The sequence below is a fragment of the Sturnira hondurensis genome, unplaced genomic scaffold (assembly GCF_014824575.4).
Source record: "Sturnira hondurensis isolate 20B ecotype Veracruz unplaced genomic scaffold, ASM1482457v3 Scaffold0017436, whole genome shotgun sequence".
Classification (NCBI taxonomy): domain Eukaryota; kingdom Metazoa; phylum Chordata; class Mammalia; order Chiroptera; family Phyllostomidae; genus Sturnira; species Sturnira hondurensis.
Window position 1 is genome coordinate 14802249 of NW_028090067.1, and position 25027 is coordinate 14827275.

The 25027-nt window shown below is 60.4% G+C and overlaps 1 protein-coding gene across 4 annotated transcripts in view; it reads left to right on the forward strand.

Annotated features, from left to right (window-relative positions):
- Nucleotides 1-20085, forward strand: part of TOM1 (target of myb1 membrane trafficking protein) — a 39496-nt gene extending 19411 nt beyond the window's left edge. For 2 of the 4 annotated variants that reach the window (XM_037068482.1, XM_037068485.1), the window contains exons 3-16: nt 288-366; nt 1264-1413; nt 1678-1812; nt 1933-2079; nt 4674-4790; nt 7087-7220; nt 8983-9016; nt 9381-9474; nt 10149-10269; nt 14076-14151; nt 16731-16784; nt 18039-18098; nt 19044-19083; nt 19178-20085. In XM_037068482.1, coding sequence (XP_036924377.1) covers nt 288-366; nt 1264-1413; nt 1678-1812; nt 1933-2079; nt 4674-4790; nt 7087-7220; nt 8983-9016; nt 9381-9474; nt 10149-10269; nt 14076-14151; nt 16731-16784; nt 18039-18098; nt 19044-19083; nt 19178-19332 — 1396 coding nt within the window. In that variant the 3' untranslated portion in view covers nt 19333-20085. The remainder of the gene's footprint in view (nt 1-287; nt 367-1263; nt 1414-1677; nt 1813-1932; nt 2080-4673; nt 4791-7086; nt 7221-8982; nt 9017-9380; nt 9475-10148; nt 10270-14075; nt 14152-16730; nt 16785-18038; nt 18099-19043; nt 19084-19177) is intronic. The other 2 variants (XM_037068483.1, XM_037068484.1) reach the window with 2 other exon arrangements.
- The last annotated feature ends 4942 nt before the right edge of the window (nt 20086-25027 follow it).

Here is a 25027-nt window from a genome sequence, read left to right on the forward strand (position 1 = left end):
ATTTTTAACAGACACTCTCCCCTACAGTGCTCTGGTACGGGGGCCCAGGGACCACCCACTGGAAATCCTTGCCACCTCCTCAAGGCCTACCAAGAGGGTTTTGGTGGGACGGGCAGAGTATGATGTGACTAAAACCTGGACACACAGAAAACAGGGACAGGACCCAGGGAGGATGGTTACGAAGGGCCACCCCCACTTCCCAGAGCCCCCTGAGCTTAGGCAGGCGGTGCCATGTCAGATATGGAGGTCACAGGCTTCAGCCCGTCCTTCCCTGTCCCTCTGCTCAGGCCCAAAGATGCCGTTCGAGCGATAAAGAAGAGAATCGCAGGGAATAAGAACTTCCACGAGGTGATGCTGGCTCTCACAGTGAGTATCCTGTCTGTCCATCTGTCCATGGCAGGGCCCCAGTCACCATGGGGCTCCTCTTCCAAGGGCTGGGCGGGAAAGGTCTGTGGGCAAAGCGCCATTTTAGCTACACTCTTGGCAGACACGGAGCAGCAAGAGAGGCCGTTTAGAAAAGTTTCTCTCCAACCTGCTGGCTTGGGAGCCCACATCCCTCCAGAGCCAGTGATGGAGAGCCCAGGCCAGAGAGCCCAGGCCAGAGGGCCCACGGGTGACAGAGAAGCCCAGTGAGCCCACACTTCTCAAGGGCGGAAAGCCTGGCAGGCCCAATTGGCGCGTGGACGCCCTGCCTGAAAAATGAGCGTAAAACAGATGCTGGCAGCTGAGGACCACCCTTGCCCGCAACAGGCCAGGCAGTGGGCACCCTGGCTGTCAGGGCGGGTCTGAGAGTGGGGGCCCAGGGTTCTGCATTGGGGTCACAGGTCTGCCCCATGGCAGCATTGTATCCAGAAGAATCTGGCCACGCTGGAAGGAAAGGCCACTCCTGCCAGGAAGAGGAACAAGGAGCCAGCCGCAGGGTCACCACCTGACTCAAAGTCCTCTTTGGGTTCCACCTGGAGAGCCACCTTCCCTCCAAACTGTTCAGCTGAGAAACAGCATCAGGACCGGGGGCTGTGGGCACTGAGGCCATGTAGCGAGGGGCCTCTGGCCAGCACACCGACCCCTGCCCACCCCAGCCCCACTCCCCAGTGACCCAGCCCGAGTCCCAGCATCGAATTGCTCCTCCGAGTGCCAGGCCTCCCCTCAAGGGAGCCCCTGTCTCTCTCAAGCCGCCCTCTGAGGCATGCACAGAGTGTGAGGGTGGGGTCCTGGGTGCTTCCTTCTTCTGACGGGTGCTTGTGGATACCTCCCGGCCTCCAGGTCTTGGAAACCTGTGTCAAGAACTGTGGGCACCGCTTCCACGTGCTGGTGGCCAGCCAGGACTTCGTGGAGGGTGTGCTGGTGAGGACCATCCTGCCCAAGAACAATCCACCCACCATCGTGCACGACAAGGTGCTCAACCTCATCCAGGTGAGTACGGGTGGGCGGAGTGGGGTGGGGAGAGCTTCCTGCCACCGACAGAACTCTGGGGCCACCTTGGCTGTCTGCTGATGGGATGTTCCGAGTGTGGGGAGGCTTGTCGGCCATGGGCCTTGTGGCGGAGGGGGCTGTCTGGGTGATGCACCCAAACGCCCAGCAGTCAGGGACGGAATTGCTCTTCTCTGGAGGCAGGGGTGGGCTTAAAAGGGCTTCAGCAGCAGCGGTTACCGGTGATGTCCCCTTGTCCCCTCTCAGTCCTGGGCTGATGCGTTCCGCAGCTCGCCCGATTTGACAGGTGTCGTCGCCGTCTATGAGGACCTGCGGAGGAAGGGTCTGGAGTTCCCGATGACAGACCTGGATATGCTGTCACCCATTCACACGCCCCAGAGGGTGAGGAGACCCACGGGGCAGCAGTGGGTGGGGGAGGCAGGAGGAGTCACCGCAAGGGGTTTCCACAGCTACTGCCTGAGGCCCTGACCAGCCCCGCTGACCCAGTCCTTCCCTCACTAGACCGTGTTCAGCTCAGAGGCACCACCAGGACAGAATTCTGTGGGCACCGATACGAGTCACCGGGGGAACCCCAGCCAGCACACGGCTCCTCCACCCACTCCCGTTGCACTCCCGAGTGACACGCCCATAGCGCCAACCCCTGAGCAGGTAATCAAGCCTGGGTCAGAGCCTTGAGGGTCGGGGTGGCGGGCCTGCCCCCCAACAACGTGTCAGGGAGGACTTTGAGTCAGAATGAAAATGGCTGTCCTGGCGCCTCTCCTGGGTCCCCACAGAGCCCCATAGTGTGTTATTCTTCCTACTTGGGAGACAGGGCTCAGAGAGAGACATTCACTTGCCCAGAGCCACACAGCTTCTCAGAGACAGAACTGGGATTCAAGGTCAAGTCTGTCTGGCTCCAGGCAGGCTCTGTCCTGTGCATTGACCTTTCTGCAAACTGTGTTCTCTGTGGAGCCCTGCGGGCAGCCCCAGGGAGAGGACGTGCCCAGCAGGCGGCGCCTTCCCCCACAGCAGCTTCGCTTTCTCAGTGTGGTTTGCCTATGCACTCACCTAAGGTTTCACTGGAGCAGAGGTTCTGGCTGAAAACTGTCCTAAAACATCCACTCAAAAAGTAACTTAAAAAATCTCTTGGATTGCATCCTTATGCTTCCCGTGAAACCCAAGATTTGAGGCAAGTGTAAGATTCCAGGGGGGCGGGCCTGGGCCAGGCTTTCCCAGGGCCCCTCCAGCGGCTCTGAAAAACTGCCCTGCTCAGACGAGGTGTCACACCGGGTTGGTGGGCCTCTGTCCCTCAGTTTTTCCCCCTAAAGCTGGAGGCGAGGGGATCTGCCCGTTGGCCAGCAGCAGTTCGTGGCGTGCTGACGCGCTCTCCCTACGAGGGACACCCACCCCCCGTGACCAGCCTTAGCCAGGTGCTCAGCCATGTGGCTGTCGGGGTGTGGGTCAAGGTCTTACACTGTCAGGGTGCCCACTTTGAGGTGTTTGGGAAACTTCAGACCCATCACGTCAGCTAAGTGTAAAAGCTGACCTGCCAAAAGAGCTGGTGAAAAGGACAGAGGTCTGACAGAAACGAGCGAAACTTGACTTTCCCAGGTGCGCCGCCGATCTCGGGTGCAGTCTCCAGCCCAGCCGCCCGCCCCACACCCTCACCTGTTTGAAGAGAAACTTCTGTACTTTGCTGCCTTATAAAATCACCTCCAGAATTACAGCTATTGCTAGAGCAGTTTTCTTAACTGGACAGATAATTAAAGGTCCGTAAAACTTACAACATCACTGTGGTCCAACAAAACTGTGGTCCAACATTTATCTTACCTGGTTATGATTTGAAACCGATTTGCCCCAAGTCTAGCGTCTGAGTAGGTTAAGAATCTGCTTCCATCTAGTGCAGGAAGGCTCTCCCTGAACAAAACTGTGTGGTCTCTGTTTAACTTCAGAGTCCCCTGCCGTCCCCCGGGACACGTTCAGACTCTGAAACACTCAGTGGCGTAACCCTCAAACTCACTGTAATTGGGTCCCACCTGACCAGAACGTGCTGGGTTTGTGATCAGTGGTTTTTCCACTCACTTACACCAAGAGTGTTCGTTAAATAGGCCAAATGTATCCAGTGTTTTCGGGTTCGGGAGGTGTCAGCACACCGTAGTGGGTGTGTCACCTGTGCCTGCCCGCCACGTCTTCCTCTATAAAGGCTAGGCTAGCGGTAGGGCCTGGCGAGATGGCTGTCAGGTATAAATAGCCATGCACGCTCAACACCGGGCACTCCATCGGTGGTCCGTAGAAGACGGCAGCTGTCACAGGCATTGTGAATTTCGATGGTGGCCCTCAGATTCTGAAATCAGCTGGCTCACCTGATTTAGAATGTGTGAGTGTTTCCCAGGATGTCAGCGCCGTGATGCCAGACCCATGAGGAGATCTGTGATCAAAGGGTCCTTCGACCAGATTAGTTTGGGAACTGCCATGCCGATCCCCCTGTAGCCATCCGCGGTGTCCACGGCGTTCCTGAGGGGACTCAGCCCACAGAGCCCCACGAATCCGACACCGGAGCTTCCTTGCCAACTCACCCCTGGGAGAGCCTGTGCAACTGGGCTCTCAGCGATTCCCCAAGCCAAGACCACGGACCCTTTGGTCACTGAAGGCCTGCTGACCCCCCTTTAACAAGTGCTAAATTAATCCCTCTAACAAGGGCTTGATCTGAGTTTCCTACTCACATTGGGGGTGGCCTGAGACTCATCCTCTGAAGAGCCTTGGACTCCAACCTAGAGCAGAAACAACAAACAGACCAGGAGCAAGCCAGAAATCCTGTCATTGCAGAGAAGAGGGGAAAATCCCGTCACCGGGGAGGGGAGCAGGCCTGCTGGCTCTGCCCTCTCCCTTGGGGGAGCTGCCCTTCAGGGCCTCGTTATCTGCCCGCGGACCCGGGAGATGCTGGAGCCTTCCAGCTGTGCTCTGGTGCATTCACCCTCCGCTTCTTTCCTGCTGGCTTCTCCTTGCACCAGGTTCCCCAATTTGGAAATGGTAACGGTCAGTAGAGCCTCGGCGAGGGGGGCCTGTGGGGCAGGAGCAAGCCCCACCCCCCACCCCCCAGACCCTTAGTGCAGGGCTGTGCCCTGGGAGCTGACAGGGTGCCTACCGGCAGGCCAGCCCCTCTAGGCACCACACCCGGAGCAGGTGGTGCCAGGGTCTGTTCACGTGAGCGGCATTGGCTTCAGACCCCTGGCCCCTCTCACCAGGCCAACGGTGTGTTTCAGATCGGGAAGCTGCGCAGCGAGCTGGAGATGGTGAGTGGGAATGTGAGGGTGATGTCAGAGATGCTGACGGAGCTGGTGCCCACCCAGGCAGAGCCTGCAGACCTGGAGCTGCTGCAGGTGAGCTCACACCTGCCCCCCAGGTGACTTCTTGCTGCTTTGACCACATACATTCCTTCCCACCCACGCTTACTCTGAACTCTCTGGTCACTGTGGGGGATGTTAATACCAGGGACTTTGGACTCCATCAGATTGGGATTCAGAGCAGCCTCAGTTTCCTCATCTGTGAGATTGCTGCAAGAATGGCCTTCGTGGGACAAGTCTGACATGAGAGTTTCATAAGCTTTTGTCTGCCCTGGGCCTGGTTCAGGGGAAGCTCCCAATAAATGGTATTGAGATAAGGCTGCTGGTGAGATTTCCAGCTTTCAGGCAGGTGGGAGCTGTGGGTTGTCACTCCTGCATGTCACACGGTGTTCCCACAGCCCCGTTCCCGGCTGGTGAGGGGGTAGGCTCTGGGGCAGAGGGAGCTGGGTGTAGGAAAAGGCCCTTTCCCCGTAGAGGTCAGTTCACAGAGGCACCGAGAAAGCTGGGGGACCAGTGGGGGGATGCAGTGCTTGGTGTGTTGTCTCACTTCGGGTCTGTCTCCCACTAGGCCCCACACTCCTTCAGGTCAGGGCTGCATCCGGCCCATCCCTGTGTCGCCGTGTCTGACCGAGCTGCCCTGCGTACTTGCTCTGGGGTCCTTCCCTTCGGGGGGCAGGGAGTAAAGTCGGAGTCTCGGAGTGGAAAGAACACATGCCTGTGAGGACCACGTGAGGGCTTATGGCAGAGGCTTGAGTGAGTTAGGGAGAGCAGGTTGCTCTCAGTTTTCTGTGTCCCAAGCCTGGGCCCGCAGGTTTGATTGCTGGAGGGGCTGGGCTGGCTGACACAGGGACAGCTCACAAGCACTGAGCTCTTCCCATGTGCTGGGCTCTGATGTGGACGCTCAGTGTACATTCACCTAATCGTTGTCCTCTTCCAGGAGGTAGGGACTCTTATCCCCACATCCCAGGGCAGCAGATGGAGACAGAGAGGTCATGTCATCTGCCCTGGGTCATGTGGCTGGTAAGCAGCAGAGCTGGGATTTGAACCCAGCAGCCTGGCTCCAGCTGCTGCTCTTGAGAAGGCAAGGAAGTGGGAACAAAGCCCTACGTGTAGTTGGTCGTGGGAGGAAGAGGAGAGACCCACCAGCTGTCATAAGTCATGCTAGAAGCAGATAAGGAAACCCCAGGAGGCGAAGGCCTGACCTAGGAGCAGGCGGGTAGCAAGGTCCAAAAGAACCAAAATCAGTATTGGGGCCACATGTGGTCCTGATGACCCCTCCAGGAGAAGAAGGCAAGGGTGTGTCCACAGACACCTGTCCGCCAGGTGGCAGGTACCTGAACAAAGAAACACTCAGTCCTGCAAATGAAATATTTATAATGCCGTGGCTTTCCATTTTCCTCTTTCCCCCAATCATGTTTGAACATAACACTGATTAAAAGTCAGGTAGCGCCATGGCGACTGGGTGAATGCAGCGCGGGACCCTGGCACAGAAAAGGGGCGTCAGTGGGAAAACTGGGAAAGCCCGAGTGGAGCCTGTGGTTGAGTTGATGGCACTGTACTAGTGGTAGCGTCTTCGTCTTCACCAACGCCGGACTGGAGGAGCTGGGTGAGGGGTTGCGGGACCCCTCTGTGTTGTCCTGGCAACTTTTCTGTGACTCTAACATCATTCCAAAACAAAAGTATTTTTAAAAGATAAGTCAGAATAATGAGATGAAAATTCAGAATCGGAGTTTGTGAATGGTAGTTGGAGTCATCTGGTTCGTTTTTTTGTTTTGGTTTAAAAACAAAAACCGCACACCCCAAGCAGCTGCTGTGTACTCAGCCAGCCACCCAGCAGCCCCAGTTTTCCAGCTGAGCGAAGCAGTGACAGGGATTGTCTTTTTTTTTTTTTTTTTTTTTTTTTTTTATCTTTAGAAGGGAAGGGAAGGATAGGAGAGAAATATCAATGTATGGTTGCTTTTGGTGCATCCCCTGCTGGGAACTAGCCTGCAACTCAGGCATGTGCCCTGACTGGGAATCGAACCGCGTTCATGTGGTTCACAGGCCTGTGCTCAATCCACTGAGCTACACCAGCCAGGGCGGGACTGTCTTCTGAAGTCACACAAAGACGGTTCTGCCAGCGATACCCTTTAGCATGTCAGTTAAGTGTTAGAACACTGAGAAGTGAAATTCGGAGGCTTGCTTTTGGAACCCCTGAAGCTAGTCTGTGGACCTTAACTGCAGTCTGGAAACCTCTTGGTCCTCCAAGGCACCCAGAGGCCAGAGTCCACCCACTGGAGACGGCCTCCCTCTGGGCCCAGTGACCACAGTTGTCTCCCTTGCTTCCTCTCAGGAGCTCAACCGGACGTGCCGAGCCATGCAGCAGCGGGTCCTGGAGCTCATCCCCCGGATCACCAACGAGCAACTGACGGAGGAGCTGCTCATCGTCAACGACAATCTCAACAACGTGTTCCTGCGCCACGAACGGTAGCCCACCCCGCTCTCTTCCTGTGCGCCCACGCTCCTGCGCTCCCCACACCCCCAACCCTCTGTTGTCTCCGTCTCAAACACCAGCTGGCCGCCCAGCACACGTGTCCTCAGCTGTCTTCTTCCAGCGTGACCGTGCGTGCCCAGCCTCCCACCCACCTCTCTTCTCCTTGCCAGAGTTAGCCCTGCACCTGTGTCCCTGCCCCCGGCCCAGAGATGGCAGCGGTGCTGGCTACTAGCACCAGCCCGCAGCCAGGGGGGCCTGGGCTGCCCTTGCTCCCTCCACTGCTGCCTGGCTCTGGGGCCTAGGCCCACTTGACTTAATTAGGGCTCTTTGACTACAAGCCACTTAAATCATTTCTGCCTGAGTTAAACAGAAAAAGAGTCAATTAGAAGAATAGCTTCTATTAAATGCATAGCTTTAGAATCCAAAGAAGAGTGAAATAGCGAGGCCTCCCAACACAACAGGACAGATCTGGGGTTGCCCAAGGCTCTCTGGGGCAGAAACTCCTGGACCTTGTCCACGGGTGTCACTGGCAATAAATGGGTGTTTGTACCTGTCTGTTCAGGGGTCAGTCCCCACGAGCTCTGGCTCAGCTTTGTCGCGCCCACTGGTCGGGGGACGAGAGGGCCCCTTGATGGCAGCCCCACCAGGACCCTGGGAAGTCGGGGAGAGCAGGTGCCCAGGAAAGCACTCAGGTGCTGTGACAGAAGAACCGAGAAGGGGTGCTGGGTCTGCAGAAACAGCGTCCCCCACACTCTTCCACCTCTAACATGGAGCTTGCAGTGGGACCTGCCCTGTGGGGAAACTGAGAGTCCACTCAGTGCTGCCCAGAAAGCTCTGATCAGTCAGTTGAGGTGTCTGGTCCAGGACACCGCTTACTCCAGCCTCCTCCACCCTCGTTCATTTCGTATCCTCATCCATCAGCAGACACACGCTGAGTGCTTCTAAATCAGCTCGAGAGTGGGGTGGGGCTGCCACAGGCCACATCTGTCAGCCTCTCCTGCTCGTTGTCCCCGTGGAATAAAAAGGCCCCTCCCTGCTATTTCACTGTGTGGGCTGTGAGGTGGCCTGAGGTGACTGGAACCCCTCTGACCCCCACTGGCATCAGGCCTGGCATTGCCTGATGGCACTTTCCCTCTCACAGCTGCTCATGTGCAATGTCTTCACTCAATCTTCCAATCTAGGAGGCAGGGGCCTCTGTCACCCCTTGTTAATAGACCAGGGGACTGAAGTGTAGAAGGGATGGAATCTACCCACGGGCACGCGGTTAGCAAGTGACAGAACCAGGACTCAGACCCCAGACCAAGGCCTTCTTAGCCCCTCCCGCCACCTGGCCTGTCGAGAGCGGGCTCCGTGGGTCAGTGCAGCGTGAGGACGCGTGTCATTCCTATACCACCATGGACAGCCACTGGTGCGCACACCCCCACAGTGGTGAACGGGCCCCACAGGCCAGCACTCACCTCTGCCAGGTGCCAGGCATGCCCATGTCCTTCTCTCCCTTGTCTTTCCTATTCGCTTGTCTAATGCTGGTCGTGACTGGTGGCCACATAATGGACAATCCAAACTGGGACACTTCTGCAAGTGAAAGAAGAGCCCGTTAATAATTCCCTGGGCGTCCCTGACATTGGGCGTCAGTGGGTCTGTGCAGGACAGGCAGGCTCTGCTGTCACCCTGATGACCTGCTGTGCAGTCGGGCCTTGCGAGCAGCCGAGGGCTCTCCTAGTCTGTCTCCTTGACTCGGCCCTTTCTGTCTCGTAGGTTTGAGCGGATCCGAACAGGCCAGCCCGCCAAGGTAAGCCGCTTCCTTCCTGTGGCCAGATCGTGGCCTTGTCAACAGGGAGAGGAAGGGCTGTGCTCACCTCCCCACACCCCCATGTCCTGGACAGGAGGTGCCTTCGTATCTAGGTGCCTAAAACAGTCCCCTTCTAATGTGTTATGTCCCTGTCCCTTTAAGGCTCTGCCACCAGCTGATGCCCAAGGGCCTTCCCACCCTCTCAGAGGGCGCAGCAGAGCTAGAGGCCAAGGGAAGAAAGAAAAACTCCTAAGTCATAGCTTCCCTGGCGGATGACAGCTCCTCGGGCAGGTGCCCATGCGTCAAGCAGAGGGGACTGAGGCTGCAGGCGGGGAGATGACAGTGGCCTCTCCCTTCCCCCCAGGCCCCAGGTGAGGCAGAAACGGCAGCTGACCTCATCGACATGGGCCCTGACCCGGCAGCCAACGACAGCCTCTCGTCCCAGCTGGCAGGAATGAGTAAGTGCAGGCACCCCTGCAGTTCTGGGGGTGCCATCCTGTGACACAGTTGGGGCCACAGCACCACCAGCAGAACGCCAGCCCAGCCCTCCACCAACTGGGGCCCCAACCTTGGCTCGAGGACAAAACCCTTGAGACTCTCCCCACCGCCAGCCCCACAGCGGCCAAGCCCTCCTGGGTCTCAGAAACCCCACTGTCCTGGGACTGCCCCTCGACACGGAGTTCTCCATGGCCTGAGTCATCTGGGTGCACTTGGGCAAGTCCCTTGAACGCCCTGTGTCCTTCTTTCTTCCTCGGGAATGGCAGGAACGGGCCCGTCCTCCCAGGCCGTTGTGAGGACTGAGTAAGCGCAGGGTGAACCCAGCTTGGACCAGTGCCAGGCCCCGAGCGCACACCTGGCCTGCGCTACCAGTCGCCGGTACACACTGTGGTCAGTTTTAGTGTTACCGACGGCCTGCTTCGTGCCAAGCCCTAGGAGGTCGTTTCGAGAGAAGTAGCTACCCTCAGTCGCTCAGCCAGCAGGTGGCCTGCCCCATCCGTACATCCCGCCCTGTGTCGCCCCCCATTCAAGCTGCTTATCCAGAGCCTGCCCTGGGCCTGGCAGGAAGCGGCTTGGCCACGGTGTGTACAAGGACAGGCGGGCGGAGTCTTACATGGCCCCTCTGTCCCTGCAGACCTGGGCTCTGGCAGTGTGAGAGCTGGCCTGCAGTCTCTGGAGACCTCCGGCCGGCTGGAAGACGAATTTGACATGTTTGCACTGACTCGGGGCAGCTCGCTGGCTGAGCAGCGGAAAGAGTGAGTGGCCCGGCCCCACCCTGACCCTCTACAGTCTGGGACATCCCTGCCAGAAAGAGTCTCTGTCCAGGTCCCTGAACCCCCTTGCAGGGTGGGCACGCCCTGTGGACAAGCACACAGCCCCCTGCCCGTCCCCTCAGGGTGGCAGAGTTCCTTCCCCCCAAGTCGGTCCCACATGGCCCAGAGAGCCTGTGCCAGGTGGCAGAGCTGCGTGGGGGAAGGGCCACCTGTAGGTTCGTGACCAGCCGTGTGCCAGAATCTTACATAAGCTGATCAGATGAGGAAACTGAGGCACAGAGAAGCTCAGTCCTTGCCCTGGTTCAGGCAGCTAAATGGCTTCCTGGGGTGGGAGCCCATGTCTGTCTGGGGCGAGAACAGAGTCCCCACCTGGCTCAGGTCCCCACCACACCGTACACAGCACACCGAGCCCTGTGTGGCCAGCAGGGAGGCTCCCAGGGGGCCCTCAGGGGCTCTCGCAGTCAATTCTGTCGGTCCATACTCCCCGTTGCCCCTCTGAGGTCTGCCCACTCTGCCGCAGAGCTGGACTTCCGTCCTCCCGTGGGGACTGTCCATTTCCAGGGAGATGCTTTCAGCAGTCAGGGCCTGTGGCCAGCCCCTGGCCTCCACTTCCTGTGACGTACTGTCTGTGGTGTGTCTGGAAAGCAGTGTGCTGAGGCTGGTGTAGGACCCCGAGTCTGAATGGACTGGGGCTCTCCAGAATGGACAGCCGAAGAAAGCTCTGGATTAAGGAGCCTTCCTAGTAGACCCTCCAACTCCCTAGTGGTAACTCTGCTGTCTTTGGAAACTGTTGGTGGGCCTCCAGAGGGTCCAGACACCCCCTCTCCACAGTGGCAAATCGAGGTGTAGCCCGCCTGAGTCTGTGGGGTTTCCCACAGCCCTGCCCACTGGCCTGAGACAACTCTGGGAAAAGGAAGGCTGATGAGCCATCATTATTCGGGCAGAATCTACAGTCCCAAGCCCAGGTGCCCTGGGACCAGCAGCCCACAGTTGCTATGGAGTTAGGAACGCTGTGAGGCTGCTGTACAGACAGAAGCTAATGAGTCCAATGGGACTTAACAGCCAGGGGGGTGGCCCACCCCAGTAGGCCTGGCAGGTGGCACACTGGCCACATCAGAGAACCCCGGGCACCTGGCCCAGCTCACCAGCCTCGCTGAGGTTTGCTGTTACGGAAGCAGGGCCCTGAGGGCCAGAGAAAAGCACACCTGGAACATTCTCTCTGGGGCCTGCAGCCTCCGGGAGAGATGTGCACACGGCCCACTGCTGTGCAGTGCAGAGCGCTGTCGTGGAGGGGTGCACCAGGCCCTGCGGCCTGGACAGCAGAGTCGGGGACATCGGGATGGGCACTCCAGGCCATGGGAACAGCATGTGCAGAGGCCCAGAGATAGGAGAGAGCGTGCCAGCCAGGGGCAGAGCAGACGGTCCAACGCAACGTCACGTACCTTCTCAGGCCACAGGTTCTCCACAGGCCCCTAGGGTTGGTCTCCACCCCCGCAGGCAGTGCCCTGCAGGGACAGGAACGTGCCCTAGTTTGGAGTTCCCTTTCCTCTGTTCTGCACGGCGCCCTCCGTTTGGTCCAGCTGGATCTCTAGCCCTGGTCACCTGACTGTCCTTTGGCCTCCTCACCTTGCGCTGTTCTGTCTTCCTGGATATCTGGCCCACGCCTCCCTCTGAACTCTGCCAGCTCTGCCTCCACCTGCCAGGAAGCCAGCTCCTTGTCAGGCCTGTGTTTCTGCTCCAGCCATGACCACAGCTGGCATAGTCCCGGCCTCCCCACCTAACCAGGCCCTTCCCCTTGGGGCACCAAGGAGAGTGACGGGTGCATCTGGGTGAGCCAGTCAGGGCTGCCTTAGCCAGGCTTTGCCAGAAGCAGGGAGGCTCAGCCTCTTCCACAGCATCATTCTGAGGGTGCACTCCACTTCCTCCCATGCCACTGTGTCACCCTAAGTGGCCCAGGTCCAGCCCCCCGCCAGCAGTCTTCCTGGGACCATCGGAGGAGCAGCCCTCCCTTCTATGCTGGGCATGAGACCACAGGCGCCTGGCCCAGGTCTGCAGCCCCGTCTGGGCCATGTGGTTGTCCTCCAGTGGGTCAGCTGAGCCCTCCACGGCCGCAGGCCTGGCCCCTCGGAATGGTCGAGCTTTGGCCTTCAGGCCGTGCTGGTGAGTGTGAGAGAGACAGAGATGGAGGGAGAGGAGTGGTGGTGATGAGCGCATTTAGGGAAGAACATGCAGTTCGAGTGAAGGGAAGTGTCAGCTTCTGTATGTTCCCAGACATGCCCTTTTCTGCCTTTGTCCACAAGGCACCTGCTGTGTCTTGGGCGCAGGGACGTCAAACGCCTGCGTCCACACCCTGAGTGAGCAGCACCCCACCCCTGGTCAGGGCGCATTACACGATTTTTGGCGTCGCTTCCTCCTCACCACTGCCCAGCACCCACTGCCCAGTGTCCACTGCCCAGCATTGGCCAGGGGTGCTAAGCTCCTCCCCTGAGGGCATGAGCACACTGCCTGCCACCCAGCTTCAGGTTGCTCCAGCAAGGCCTCGCAGATTGTCCCCAGCCCATTTGTCGGGAACGGGGGGCCATGCACCCGGGGATGAACTAGCTGGTGACTGCACTCTTCCAGCTGACTGCCCGTCCCACGGGAGGGAGTGGGCGGCAGCGCTCTTCAGAGTGGCTGCACGGGGGAATTGGGGGCGGGGCGCATTCAAGAGGCCCCTCGAAGTACCAGCCTGCCCCATCCCCAGGAGGGCAGATGGGTATTGCCGGAGTTAAGTGTGACAGGGTCCCCATTCCCAAAGCCCAGAGCTGATGCTGCCGCGGCTTCAGCAGAGTGTGGGGTACTCCCCCAGCCCACACTCACCCACACTGGAGAAAGATCCCTCGTCTCTACCTGTGCAGGGATTTCCCTTTGTAGCTGAGGCCCTGGCTCGCTTCTTCCCCACAGTGCTGCACCGACCCAGTGCCGAGGTCTCACCTCCTCTCTGCTGGTGGTTCACAGAGGGGATAACAGCATCAGGGCTGTGTTCCTGGGACATCCCCTGCCTCCCCTGGTGCCCCCTCTGTAGCAGCCAGGGGACACACCAAGCCCCCTCTTAGCCCAGATTTCCTTCCCACTCCTGGTTTGTTCTTCATTCCTGCTAAGACTCCACCTGAGATCCAGCAGACCCCTCCTTCCCTGTCCACGTCTGCCCGGGAGCTGCCGTGTCAGCCCCCTTCCCTCCCAGCTCCTCACCACGCCCCACAGTGCGCTGCCAGACTGGGAGGGATGGTGGGGACGGCCACTTGGAGAGCCAGCGCTCCCTGTCCACTCCCAGCAGCAGAGTGGAGTCTCCGTTCCTGCGCAGCCGCACACAGAGTCACGGTTGGTTCAGTTGTCACCTGGGACCTGTTCAGAAGGGTCCGGAGATAGGAATTCTCCACGAGCGTGGGCTCATTGGCCCTACGTCTCATCCCTGGAGTTTGGCCCAATGTGTGACAGCCATCGGTGGTCTCCTTCCGGCTTTGGCCAGCAGCACTCTCCCCCACTCCTCCAGCCATGCTGCTGCTGGCCCTGCAGCCCATCCTGGATCCCAGTCCCAGAGGCAGCAGGTGGGGTCCTTCCTACCGTCCCTGCAGGCCTGCAGGTCGGAGGCCTCCCTGGGGCCTGAGCCAGCCGTGCCCTGGCACGGCCCAGGTCCACACCGGTTGTGAGTCCAGCTCATCCCTGCCCATCTTCCTCCATCTCACACCAGCTGGCATGCCTATTGCAACAAGAGCAACATCTGACGGCCATGGTGGCCTCTGTTTCAGGGTAAAATACGAAGACCCACAAGCTACAGACGGCCTGGCTGGAGCCCTGGACGCCCGGCAGCAAAGCACTGGAGCGGTGAGCAGAGGGCCCAGAGGGGGACAGGAAATGCTTGCCCCCGTGTCCCTCCGTGTCCCCCCATGTGCCAGGCCCTGGATTGGCATGCCCGCCACCCCGTCCTCATTTGGTTGTCTTCTTGGCCTTTTGTAGCTAGTGTGAGTGTCCCCTTTCCCGGCTGAGGAAACCTGGTCATCGGTCCAAGTTCACACAGCAAGGAGGTTAGAGCAAAGCCTCAGGCCTGAGTCTGAGACAGAGCTGCGGTCCGGCAGCCTGGGTCCTCTCCCCAGCGCCACCTCACCAGCTGTATGTCCCTGGGCAGGTGACATGACGACCTTCCTGACTCAGCGTCTTCATCTGTATACCGGAGCTTACATGTGCCCACATGATTTATGAGGATGCATGAGAGGGCGTATTTAGGGTGCTTGGCACAGCCTGAGGGTTCAGCCAATGTTCCAGCTCAACGCCTCTCTAGAAACCTGTTATTTGCAGGAGTGTGGACAGAGGGAGACAAGAGAACAGAACTAGAGCTTCGGGGTCTGCTGCCTGCCTGCCTTTCCACCCTGCGACCACAGGGGGGCACCCTGGGCATCATTTTAGTTCCATTTAACTGCCCACTCTGTTGAGTGACAGCCAAGTGCTGGCGCTGAGCGCCAATGCTGGTGACCCCTTGCCCCTGGCAGGAACTCCAAGCACACTTCTCATACCTTTGCGTTTGTTTCCGGTGTTGTCTGGACTGTGACAGTTTCTGCCCCAGTAAGTGGACAGAGTTGCTCCTTGGGAGGAGCGGAAGCGGCAGGACCCAGGGCCAGGAGAGGCAGAGGTGGCAGCACGGGGCTTCTGAGGCCGGGGTGGGACTAGCTGGTGGGGACAGAGCCTCAGCGGCAGCAGGGACCAGAAAGCCCCAGGGCCGCTGTGAGCACCCTGGGGTTCATTCTGTGTGAGGAGGAAGCAGTGGACAGTCGAGCAGAGGGGGACATTCATCTGGCTTCCGTGTTAGAAGGAGCCAGTGTGGAAGCTGGGAGAGCAGTGGGGAGGCTGTGGGAGCCACCCAGCCTCCTGTTGGGACCGGGAGCCCCAGCTAATTCCCAGCGACTTCCCCGGCATCTCATGAGTCGCTCCCACGTCAGCGCAGGGCACGCCCTGGCCAGTGAGGGAGTCAGGGCCCCTGTGTGTGTTGTATGGCCTGTCACTGCACAGAACCCATCCCTGCAGGCCCCGTGATAAGCTCTCTGTACCCCCCGTACCGGTCACCACATGGGCCCTTAGAGTGTGTCATTGTCCCCTTCCGTGGTAAGACACTGAGCCCCAGAGGGAGCTGACAGCTGTGACAGCCTTAGCATGGTCCTGGCACACAGTGAAGTACTTGCTCTTCGTGTACTGCTGGGTGGGTTTTCACTTACGGACAGAACACCGAGACTCAGAACTGTGGGGTGATTTGCCAGGGCTCTCCCACCTGTCCATCTGTCTGGCTCCAAGCCCACATTGGTAACAAGGACCAAGAAGGCCCTTGAAACTCGAAGGGGCCGAGGCAAGGGCCCCTACCCAGCCTTCCTTTCTGAAGGCCGGCCTTCGGGCTCCAGGAGTCACGAGTCGGGCACTCCGGAGGCCTGCCTGCTGGGAGCACTTCCGTCTCGGGCCCTGGCCTCTCCTAGGCACGGGCTCAGGCCATAGCCCAGCAGGCAGCCGTCCCAGCCAACCCCTTCCTGTGGCAGACGAGGGAGCCGCAGCCCAAAGACAGGTGTCACTTGCCCAGGGGACACAGCAGCTCAGGGGCATGCTGACGACTAGAACCCAGGTCTCCTGGCTCCTACACCTCCTCGCAGTTAGCCACAGACGGAAAGCCGTCTACTTGCAGAAAAGCAAAAACTGATAAACGAAGGCTCACTCACCTCTGATAACTTGAAATATGTAAGCCACTTCCACCAGATCAGGGTATGACTTTCTTAAAACCAGGTCAGTAAACATCCGCTCCCAGGGTGCCTAAGTGTGGCTGGTGGGAAGGCTTTCTCCCACTGAACCATCAGAATGTCATTTCAAGCCACCAAGTACAGAGTAGAAGCAAGTGCCGGCTCTGTGGCAACCAGTGTTCGCCTCCCGCCCCAGTCGACACGTCCTGTGACGTGTGGATGTGTGTGTCAGGCCCCACGTGGGGTCTGCCCAGGGCAGACATGAGGCAGGACGCGTTTCCCTCTCCCACGAGTCCGTCTGGGGCCCAAGGAGCCCCTGCTTGTCATCCATAAGCAGGAGGGGACGGGATCAGCCAGTGCATCTGAGCCTGAGAGGCCTGTCCGAATCCCCCGAAAGCCAACTGGCTGTCTCGGGGCTGCCCCCTGGGTTTTTGTGGAGAGGGAAGGGGCACTTTTCCCTGCCTAGTCAGGTCTCTGGTGGCCCAGGGCGTTGTGAGGCCCAGGTTCACTCACAGTGAGGCACCCTCTGTGGCTTCCTATCCCCTTTAGCCTGCCACCACACACACAGGCCTCCTAAGGGGGTAGCAGGCCCACTGACCTGATAGCAGCGTCCCTGTTAGAGAAGCTACCAGAACACAGTGGCCGGGGCCCAGCCCTCCCACCTCCCTCAGTGCAGCCCTTTCTCACCAGATGGGAGGCCGCAGTGAGAAGAGCCTCAGTGACTGGATGGTGAGACAAGGCATGGTGAGGAGGGGCTGTCGCTAGCAGGGGGCCTGCCCTGGTGGTGCCATCAGAGGGAGCAGGACCGTAGACCCAGAGGAGAGCAAGGGGCGCCAGGAGTGCCTGCGCAGCCAGGGGCCTGCTGTGCCCAACCCAGCACTCTGTGTGGTCCTGCTCCCTCCCCTGCTGCTTCCACGGCCCCTTGGCCCCTCGGAGCACAAGGCTGGGCATCCCCTCTGGTGGCTGGAGGCGATGGGGGCTTGCCTGGCTCTGGGCGGAGCTCCAGCGGACAGTGGAGTGGGAGAGGGAGCTGGTGCGGCAGCCCAGAGCTCTTGCTGCTGCCCACTCAGGGCCTTCGATGCTAGGGGTGCAGCTTGGGGATCCAGTGGCTTGGTGGGAGAAAGACTCCCTCTTTCCCAAAGTGGCTCGCTGGTGACAAGCGCTCTTAAACGTCTGCTCTGTCGGGCTCTACACTAGGCTCTTTATAGCCATTGTCTCATGTAACCCTCACAGCCACCTGGATGGTAGGTGCTGCTGTTACCCTCTGTAATGAAGGGCGATGTGAGGTTCAAAGGAGTGAAGGAACTTGCCCGAAGTCACGCTAGACTGAGGGGCTGAGCCAGATTCCAGGCTCTGACTCCAAAGTCTGCCCAGAACTTCCAGGCAGGTCCTTCCACTGAAGAGCGTTCAGAGAAGGAAGCCCCCAGCCCCGGGCCAGCCCCGGCCGCAGCCGCAGCCACAGCCGCAGCCACAGCCCCAGCCCCAGCCCCTGGGCGGGAGCCTTTTGTGGTCGAGCCATGTCCCTGGGACCCAGAGAGAAACGTCCTTGTGCAGAGCTTCCACCCCCAAGTCTACCAGCCTGGTGGCACCTCCCTCACTTCGGCCCTTCCACCCTGAACTCTGGACACACAGGGAGCAGAACCTGGCAGCCCCTAGCACACAGTCATGCCCCTAGCCCGCCGTTGGTGGCCGGCCCCTCCCTGGGTGGCGTCTTCTGTCCGATGCCCCTGAGCCCCTGTGCTCATCCTCTCCCTGGGCCTAGCCCTTCCCCTGCAGCCTGGAGCCTCACCCACACCCTCAGTGCATGGGAGCTGGGTGTCCATTTTCCCCTGACGGCCTTGCTCCAGCTGGTAGGGGCCCCTCGATGGCCCACAACCCAGCCCCAGGGGCAGAACCAAGGGTCCCAGGCAGCTGGGCAGGGGCTCTCCTGGAGGGGATGCCGGGACCTCGACTCCCCAGGGCTCAGGGCGGGGCCTCACTCTGCTGCCGTCCTTCCAGATCCCCGTCACGCAGGCCTGCCTCATGGAGGACATCGAGCAGTGGCTGTCCACGGACGTGGTGAGTCGGGGCCCCCCACTCTGCGCCCAACGGGGCCCCCGTTTGTCTCACGAGGAAGTGACTGGTCATGGGGGCAGGGTGGACAGCTAGTGGGTGACAAAGGGAGCATCACTGTGGGACACCTCAGCAGCTGGAAGTGGCCTGTCTCCTGCCAGCCACCCACCTCCTCCCGGGCACCACACCCCTCGAAGCTGCTGGCCCCGCCCCTCGCTGAGCATGCCGCCCCTGTGAGGTCCCACTGGGTGTGAGGGACCCAAGGGGCCACCGCACAGTTGAGCTCTGGGAATCCTCCAGCCACTGGGAGGGAGAGTGGCAGCGCCCATTTTACAGATTGGGAGACTGATAAGCAGCTGAGAGGGGTGCCGGGTCCAGGAGGAGGTGGGTGGGGGGTCCAAGCAGTCTCCTCGCCCCCCAGTAAGTTCCCTCCCCAGCATCTGCCACCCCCTCTCTCTGGGGGCCAAGAACCACATGCCTGGGCCCTTCCAGGCCCAGAGGCTGCCACCAAGACCACATTTCCGCCCGAGGTCAGGCGAGGGTCCATCTGCTCTGTCTGCGGCAGAGGCTTGCCCCTCCTCAGCCCCCAGCCTGAGCATGCCTGGCCTTAGTCGGCCTTCCCCAGCATAGGGGCGCATCCATCCACCCCCCAGACACAGGGACGGGAGGAAGTAGCACTCAGTGAGGACCCCCAGCACCACAGCCTGTGCTTGGTGCTCTGCCCGCGCCGCTCCCTCCTAGCTCCCCACCAACCCCACACGCTTTACCAAGCAGAAGAGCCAGGCTCAGAGAAGGCAGCCAACGCCCAAGGCCAGGTGGCTGGGGGGAGGTCCAGGCCCTTAGCGGCAGAGCCTGCGTCCGGGTCACTCCGGTTCCGCAGGCTGGACCCTGCCCTGCCCCGCTCCACCTCACCCCTGCCCACCTGACCTCTGCCTCCTTCTGCCTTCTCAGGGGAATGACGTGGAAGAGCCCAAGGGCGTCACCAGCGAAGGTAGTAGGCCCCAGCCCTGGCCACCTCCCTGTGTCCCCCCACCCCCCACTCCACTCAGGCCTCAGAGCCCACCTCCAGCCTCTCTTGTCTCTAGAATTTGACAAGTTCCTGGAAGAACGGGCCAAAGTGGCTGATCGGTTGCCCAGCCTCTCCAGTCCCACAGCCGAGGGGCCCCCAGAGCCCCGTCCTGGCAGCACCCCTCGAAAGAAGACCCAGGAGAAAGATGATGACATGCTGTTTGCCTTATGAGTGCGGGCTGGCACCCTGCAGCCCAAACCCCGCCACTCCCACACCCCTTGGCGGGGGCCTCTGTCCCTCCTTCAGTGTTAATGCTGCTTTGGGGGTAGCTTGTCACCCCCTTCTCTCCTCCTCGAGGCTGGGCCATACTGTTTGGGGGTGTGGGAAGGCAGCAGATGAATCTGGGGTCGGGCCAGTTCCTCACTGGGACGCTGGCCACTCCTGCCTCCTTCCCCCTCTCTAGCCGACTGCTCTGACTTAGCCGAGACTTGGGTGGCCTGGGACAGACAGGCTGGCTGCTTGGCAGCCTCTCCTTGCCCTGGGTGATCCTGTCCCTGGACCCATCGTCCCCAGAGGAGCCCTCTTCAGAGTCCGCACGGCCGGAAGCTGGGGCAAGCTTCTGTTGCAGCCTTCAGTCCCGTCCCCAGCCCCCGCCTCCAGCGGAGCCGGAAGACTCTGGCCCGACTCTGGCCCGCTGTTGAGGGCTAGGGTGTGGCCCTCCATGGGGCCGCACATCGTCTGTCTGTCCGTCCATCCGGTAGGAAACTGTGCAGTGGGGTCGGAGTGCCCCAGCCCCAGGCCGCAGGGGTGGCTTCGGGCCTGCCTGGAGCATCTGCGGCCCACAGTCTCCTCCACTGCCTTTCCCCCCCCCTTCCTCTTCCCGCCGGGCATGGGCCACGGCCACCCGCCTGTTGGTTGATCCTCTTGTACTGGGAGAGGTGCCTTTATAAGATCCCCCATTAAAGGCAGAAATCCACCCTGCAAGCGGCGTTCAGTCTCCAAGTGGGAAGTGACTTTTTGGTGTCACCGGTGCTGGGACAGCCTGGGCACTCTGAGCTGGCATTATCCAGGGGATGGCATCTGGGAGTGGTACAGGGGAAGTAGGCACCTCACACGGTGGCTCGGCCACCTTTCGCCCTAATGCCATCCCCCCAAGTGACACCCCCCTGTGCGCAGGGCACCTTCTCACCACTGCCCCACCTGCTGTGGCGCAGCCACCTCCGGCGGGAGCACGGTGTCATCGGTGTGGGGAAGTGTTCCTACAGGGAGCAGACAGCATCCTTGCTGAGCCCAGGTGCCAGGCACGGGACTCTCTGAGGGCTCATGGGACTGCCACGACAGCCCTGGACAAAGCAAAGTCACCATCTTGTCTCACAGACACTGAGGCCAAGGCTGTGACAGTCACGTGAGCCACCCAGCTCAGCAGGAGTGCAGGTGCAGTTGTTTGTCATGTGCTGGGCCTCTCCTTGTGCCTCAGTGCCAGGTGACAACGTCATTTGTCAGGTGACAACACCGAGGCTCTCCACATGACTTGGCACACAGCCCAAGGAGCCAGGTCAGTTCTCATCTCAGTCCCGGTGGCCAGTGGGCCTCGCTCTTGGGCGCCACCTGTTCTGATCTAGAGTGCCCACTTCTTCCAGCCTGGAATTTCCAAGAGTCACCGCTGGTGGCATGTTGGCACCTCCCAGCCCAGCCCTCAGTGGTGGAGGGGAGGGGACTGGTGTGGGCTGGGGCACTGACCTGCCTGAAAGGTCAGCCCACGCAAGAGAGCAGGACCCAGGCGGCTGCAGGGGGCCCTGCAGCTCTGTCAGCCACCAGCCCTTGTCAGCAGTGGGCGGGCAGACCTGTGCTTTGAGGTGTGGCCTGGGGCTGGGCACACAGAGACCTGGACCAGCCAGCCATCTAAGTGGAGCATGGACAAGGAAAGAAGCTTGGGGACAGGTGCAGGGGACCCTAGGCTTGTCCATCTTCTAAACGGGAGGAGGCCGGTTCTAGTGCAGGCTTCACAGCTTGCCCATGAGCAAGTCTGGAAAGGCGACAGCTGAATCTATGTCCCCAACCTAAGCCACCTGTTCTGGGGGTGGGGGCAGCTACCCCATGCTCCCCGGGGCAGCCACCACTAGCCTGGCCTGACCCATTTGGGGAGACAGCGACACCCTGGGCCCTTACCCTCCAGCTGTACCACACTCGGCCGGTCCAAACTGGAGGTCACCTGCTCCATCCTGCATCAGTTGGCTGTGCGTTCACCCAGGTCACGAGAAGGCTCTGATTTTCACGAGGCAGTAAGTGTGCATCCAGACTCTGACTCCAGGTAATTTCAGGGACTCGACCTCCCAAGAAGCCTCAGCTCCCGCAGCCCTGCCTTTGTGCTGCTCTCCTGGCCCTGGGCTGCTGCCCCTACGGGGACCACAGGAGCAAGGAGGGTCCGCCCAGGCATCCTGGATCGGCTCTTCAGACTCAGTGGGTGCTTCTGGAAGCCCCTCTGTGGAGGTGGCCCCGGGCTCAGGTTAGTGTTCCGCAGTGACCACAAGGTGGCAGCAGAGCTGCACACACCAGGTACTGCAGGGGCACATGAGTGAGGCTAGGTAGCTATGAGCCAGCCCCTGAACTGTCCCTCTCTGCCCTCTGTGCCACTGCACAGGGGTCTTTATCCGCAAACCCAAGCCTCACGCAAACTCTGCCCTCTGCCTCCCCACTCCACTTCTCTGAGTGGTGGGCCTGGGAGCTCAAGTGGGAAGGACCTGCAGGGAGAGCTGATGGGGACCCTCGCCCTTAGTTACCATTAGGTTTCTGGAAAGGGTTCCGAGAGATGAGCTGGGGGCCAGCAAGTGGGAGCTCTAGGTGGGCACTAACCAGCCCTGCCCCCTGGAGCCCCTTGGACTATGGCACCTTCCGTGGGGCACCCCCCACACACACGCCATCTCTGGACACAGCATGGGTCTGTGTGTACTTCCAGTCCCACCTACATCTGTGGAGGAGCACAACTTCGCTCCGGCGTCAGTCCTACCCCAGGGCTCCTCCCAGTGCCCCTTCCGCCTCTGTGACTTCCCGCTCCACCAGGGAGGAGCTCAGACCCCATCCACCTCCTGTATCTACTCACCTGCCCCACCCTGCCGACGTCCTCCTCACCTGGCCTGGGTCCCCACACATCTGGACCCACCACCGCAGCCCCCGCCCAGACCCTCCTCACACGGCACAGGCTCCAACAGCCACCCACCCCGCAGCCACCCACCCCGCCCCCAAGCAGCACCTGCCTTGCCTGGTCCCGCCTAATGGCTCTGGGACAGACTCTTCAGGACAGGAGTGAAAGAGGAAGAGGAGGTTTCATTTTATGGGCGATCAGCATAAGCTGAGCTCCCTGAGGTGGTGTCAGAGCCCCATTGCCCCACGAAGCACCCCAACATTTCTGCAGCTCTGGCACCGAGGCCTGCGAGCTGCTGCAGCCCACCCTTCCCTTCAGAGGGCCCTCGAAAGCCCTCGCCCGGCAAGTTCAGTGGCCCATGCCCCCGACCCGGGACTTAAACACCAGAAGGATGTTGTCTCCTGGCTCTGGGGTCTCCAGGTCAAGGTGCCAGCAGGTGGTGTTTTCTTGGCTCCCAGGGGGCCGTGCTACCCCTGCGTGTCTGTGTCCCAGTCTCCCCCTTACAAGGACACCAGTCAGATTGCATTAAGACCTGGCCCACCCTAATGACCTTGTTCGGCCTTAATCGCCTCCTTCAAAGTCCTGTCTGTAAACACAGTGGGATTCTGAGGTCCCGAGCACTGAACTTCACCAGATGAAAGGGCGGAGGGAGACATACTCAGTCCACAGTGGTCAGAAATACCCATGACCTCGGCACCCTCTGGCCACTCCTCCAGGCACACCTGCTCTGCCTGGGGCACAGTCCCAGGGCAGCACCACCCCTGACCACCTCCACTCCCCTGCTGCCTCTCCACGTAGCAGTGAGGCTTCTAGGTTTCCTTGGGCCAGTCGGGCCTTTGAGCCCAGGAAGGACCAGCCGCTGGGGCCAAGCACAGACCAGAACGGGAGAGAGTGAAGGGAAGGCCACAGGTGCCAGGAGCCTGGGCTGGAGGCTGGCCTCCTAGTCCCCCACCTATTGTGTTCTGAGCGGATCCAAGGCAGTGAGCTGTCAGGGTTCACTTCTACCCTCCCTGGGGCAGCAGCACCATGCTGAGAGGCAGCCCCCCACCCCACTGCTGGCCCCACGTCCCCCCTTGCCTCTGACTCTGAGCTCTGTGGCCTCTCTCTGCCCCTGTCCTAGGTCAGCCCACACCCTCTTTCCCCACCATCCCGCCGACTCCCTGCGAGGCTGCATCTCCAGGCCTGGCTGACAGAGGGGAGGAGCCCACAGGAACCAGGGCCCCAGACCCCCCCAGTGGGTCGGAGCCACCGCTATCGAAGACAAGGAAACAGAGGCCCGGGGAAAGAAGGGGTGTCTTGGCCCACGTGCATCCTGTCCACCCAGGGCAGGGCCCTTGGGGGCTCCTTGTTCCAGCCTGCCCTGGGAAGAGGCACCTCCCTGCAATCCCAGGAGCTCAGGGAGGGCGGCGGGGCTCCCCTTTGTCGGGCCAGGGCCCATGAGGGTCCCAGCACTGGCTGGGAGTCAGCAGACCCAGGGTCTGACCCACACAGCCAGACTGGCGGTTCAATTTGGGGCAAGCCCTTCCTCTCCCTGGCCTTGGCTCTCCTCGCCCCTGAGGGGAGGGAATTCAGTGGTCCTGAGGCCTCATCCTGCTCTGCCCTCCTGCCCACTTACCCCTCCCACCCCAATTCCACAGCCCACTTCCGGGGAGGAAGGAAAGGAGAGGGAAACCATCTGAATAGCAGAGATGGGAATGTGGGGCCCCTGGGCTCTTCTCCCCACTCCAGGACCCACAAGGTGGGGATGGGTGGGGTGGCTATGGGTCCCAAGGCCCTGGGTGGCCACCTCGCTAGGGTTCTGGATGCCCTCTGGGAATCGTGGGGGGCTCAGGAGGGAAGTGAAACCCCCGCCGGGAACATCCTGCACTCGCCCCACCCCAGTCCCCAGAAATGGGAAGCTGGCAGCCGCCCACTGAGGAGAAGGGTGAGGGGGCCGTCTGTGGTGTCCTCCGGTGCAGTTGCAGGGTGGTGTCCTGGCCTGGGCTCCCGAGATGGAAAGGAAAGGAATCTCCACTTTACAGAGAAGAGTGAGGCTCAGAAGGGTGGGCTGAACGATTCAAGGTCACAGCCGGGAAGTGGGCAGGCCTCACCCAGACCTCTCTTCTGGGAAGAAAGGTCCTTATGGGAGCTGGGGTGGGATGCACTGTGTTCTAGGGCTGGGGCTGGGTTTGAGGCTGCTTAGGGCCCAAACCACACAGGTACGGGTATGCACACATGTGTGAGTGTATATGTGTGCACAAGCACATGTATGTGTGGTCCACCCGGGCCGGAGTGGCTCCGCGGGTTGCACATCATCCTGCAAACCACAGGTCTCGGGTTTGATTCCCACTCAGGGCACGTGCTTGGGCTGCAGGCTCAGTCCCGGGCAGCACTCACTCGAGAGGAGGCTGTTGATGGTTCTCTCTCTCTTTCTTCCTCTCTCCCCCTCCCAACAAATAAATATAAATATCTTTCTTTATGTATATGCAGCCCTAAGTTTCGTGGGCCAGAAGGCACCATTTAGTCTGCAAACGATTCCTGACCACCCACCCGGGCAGGAGGCCAGCAGGGACTTCTCGGGCCCAGAGCAGTGCAGAGACTTGGCCCAGGCCACACAGCAAGTCTGTGGCAGATCCCTGACCGGAACCAGGGGTGTCTCCCACAGAACCTGCCCTGGCGGACGTGGAGGGGGATGGAGGGCGGCCAGGAGCCCCTCCGCAGACACATGGCCCGGGCACCCTCCCTGCTTGCCCCCACGGGACGTTAACCCTCAGCTCCCAGCCGGTCCAGTGAGACCGCCTCTCC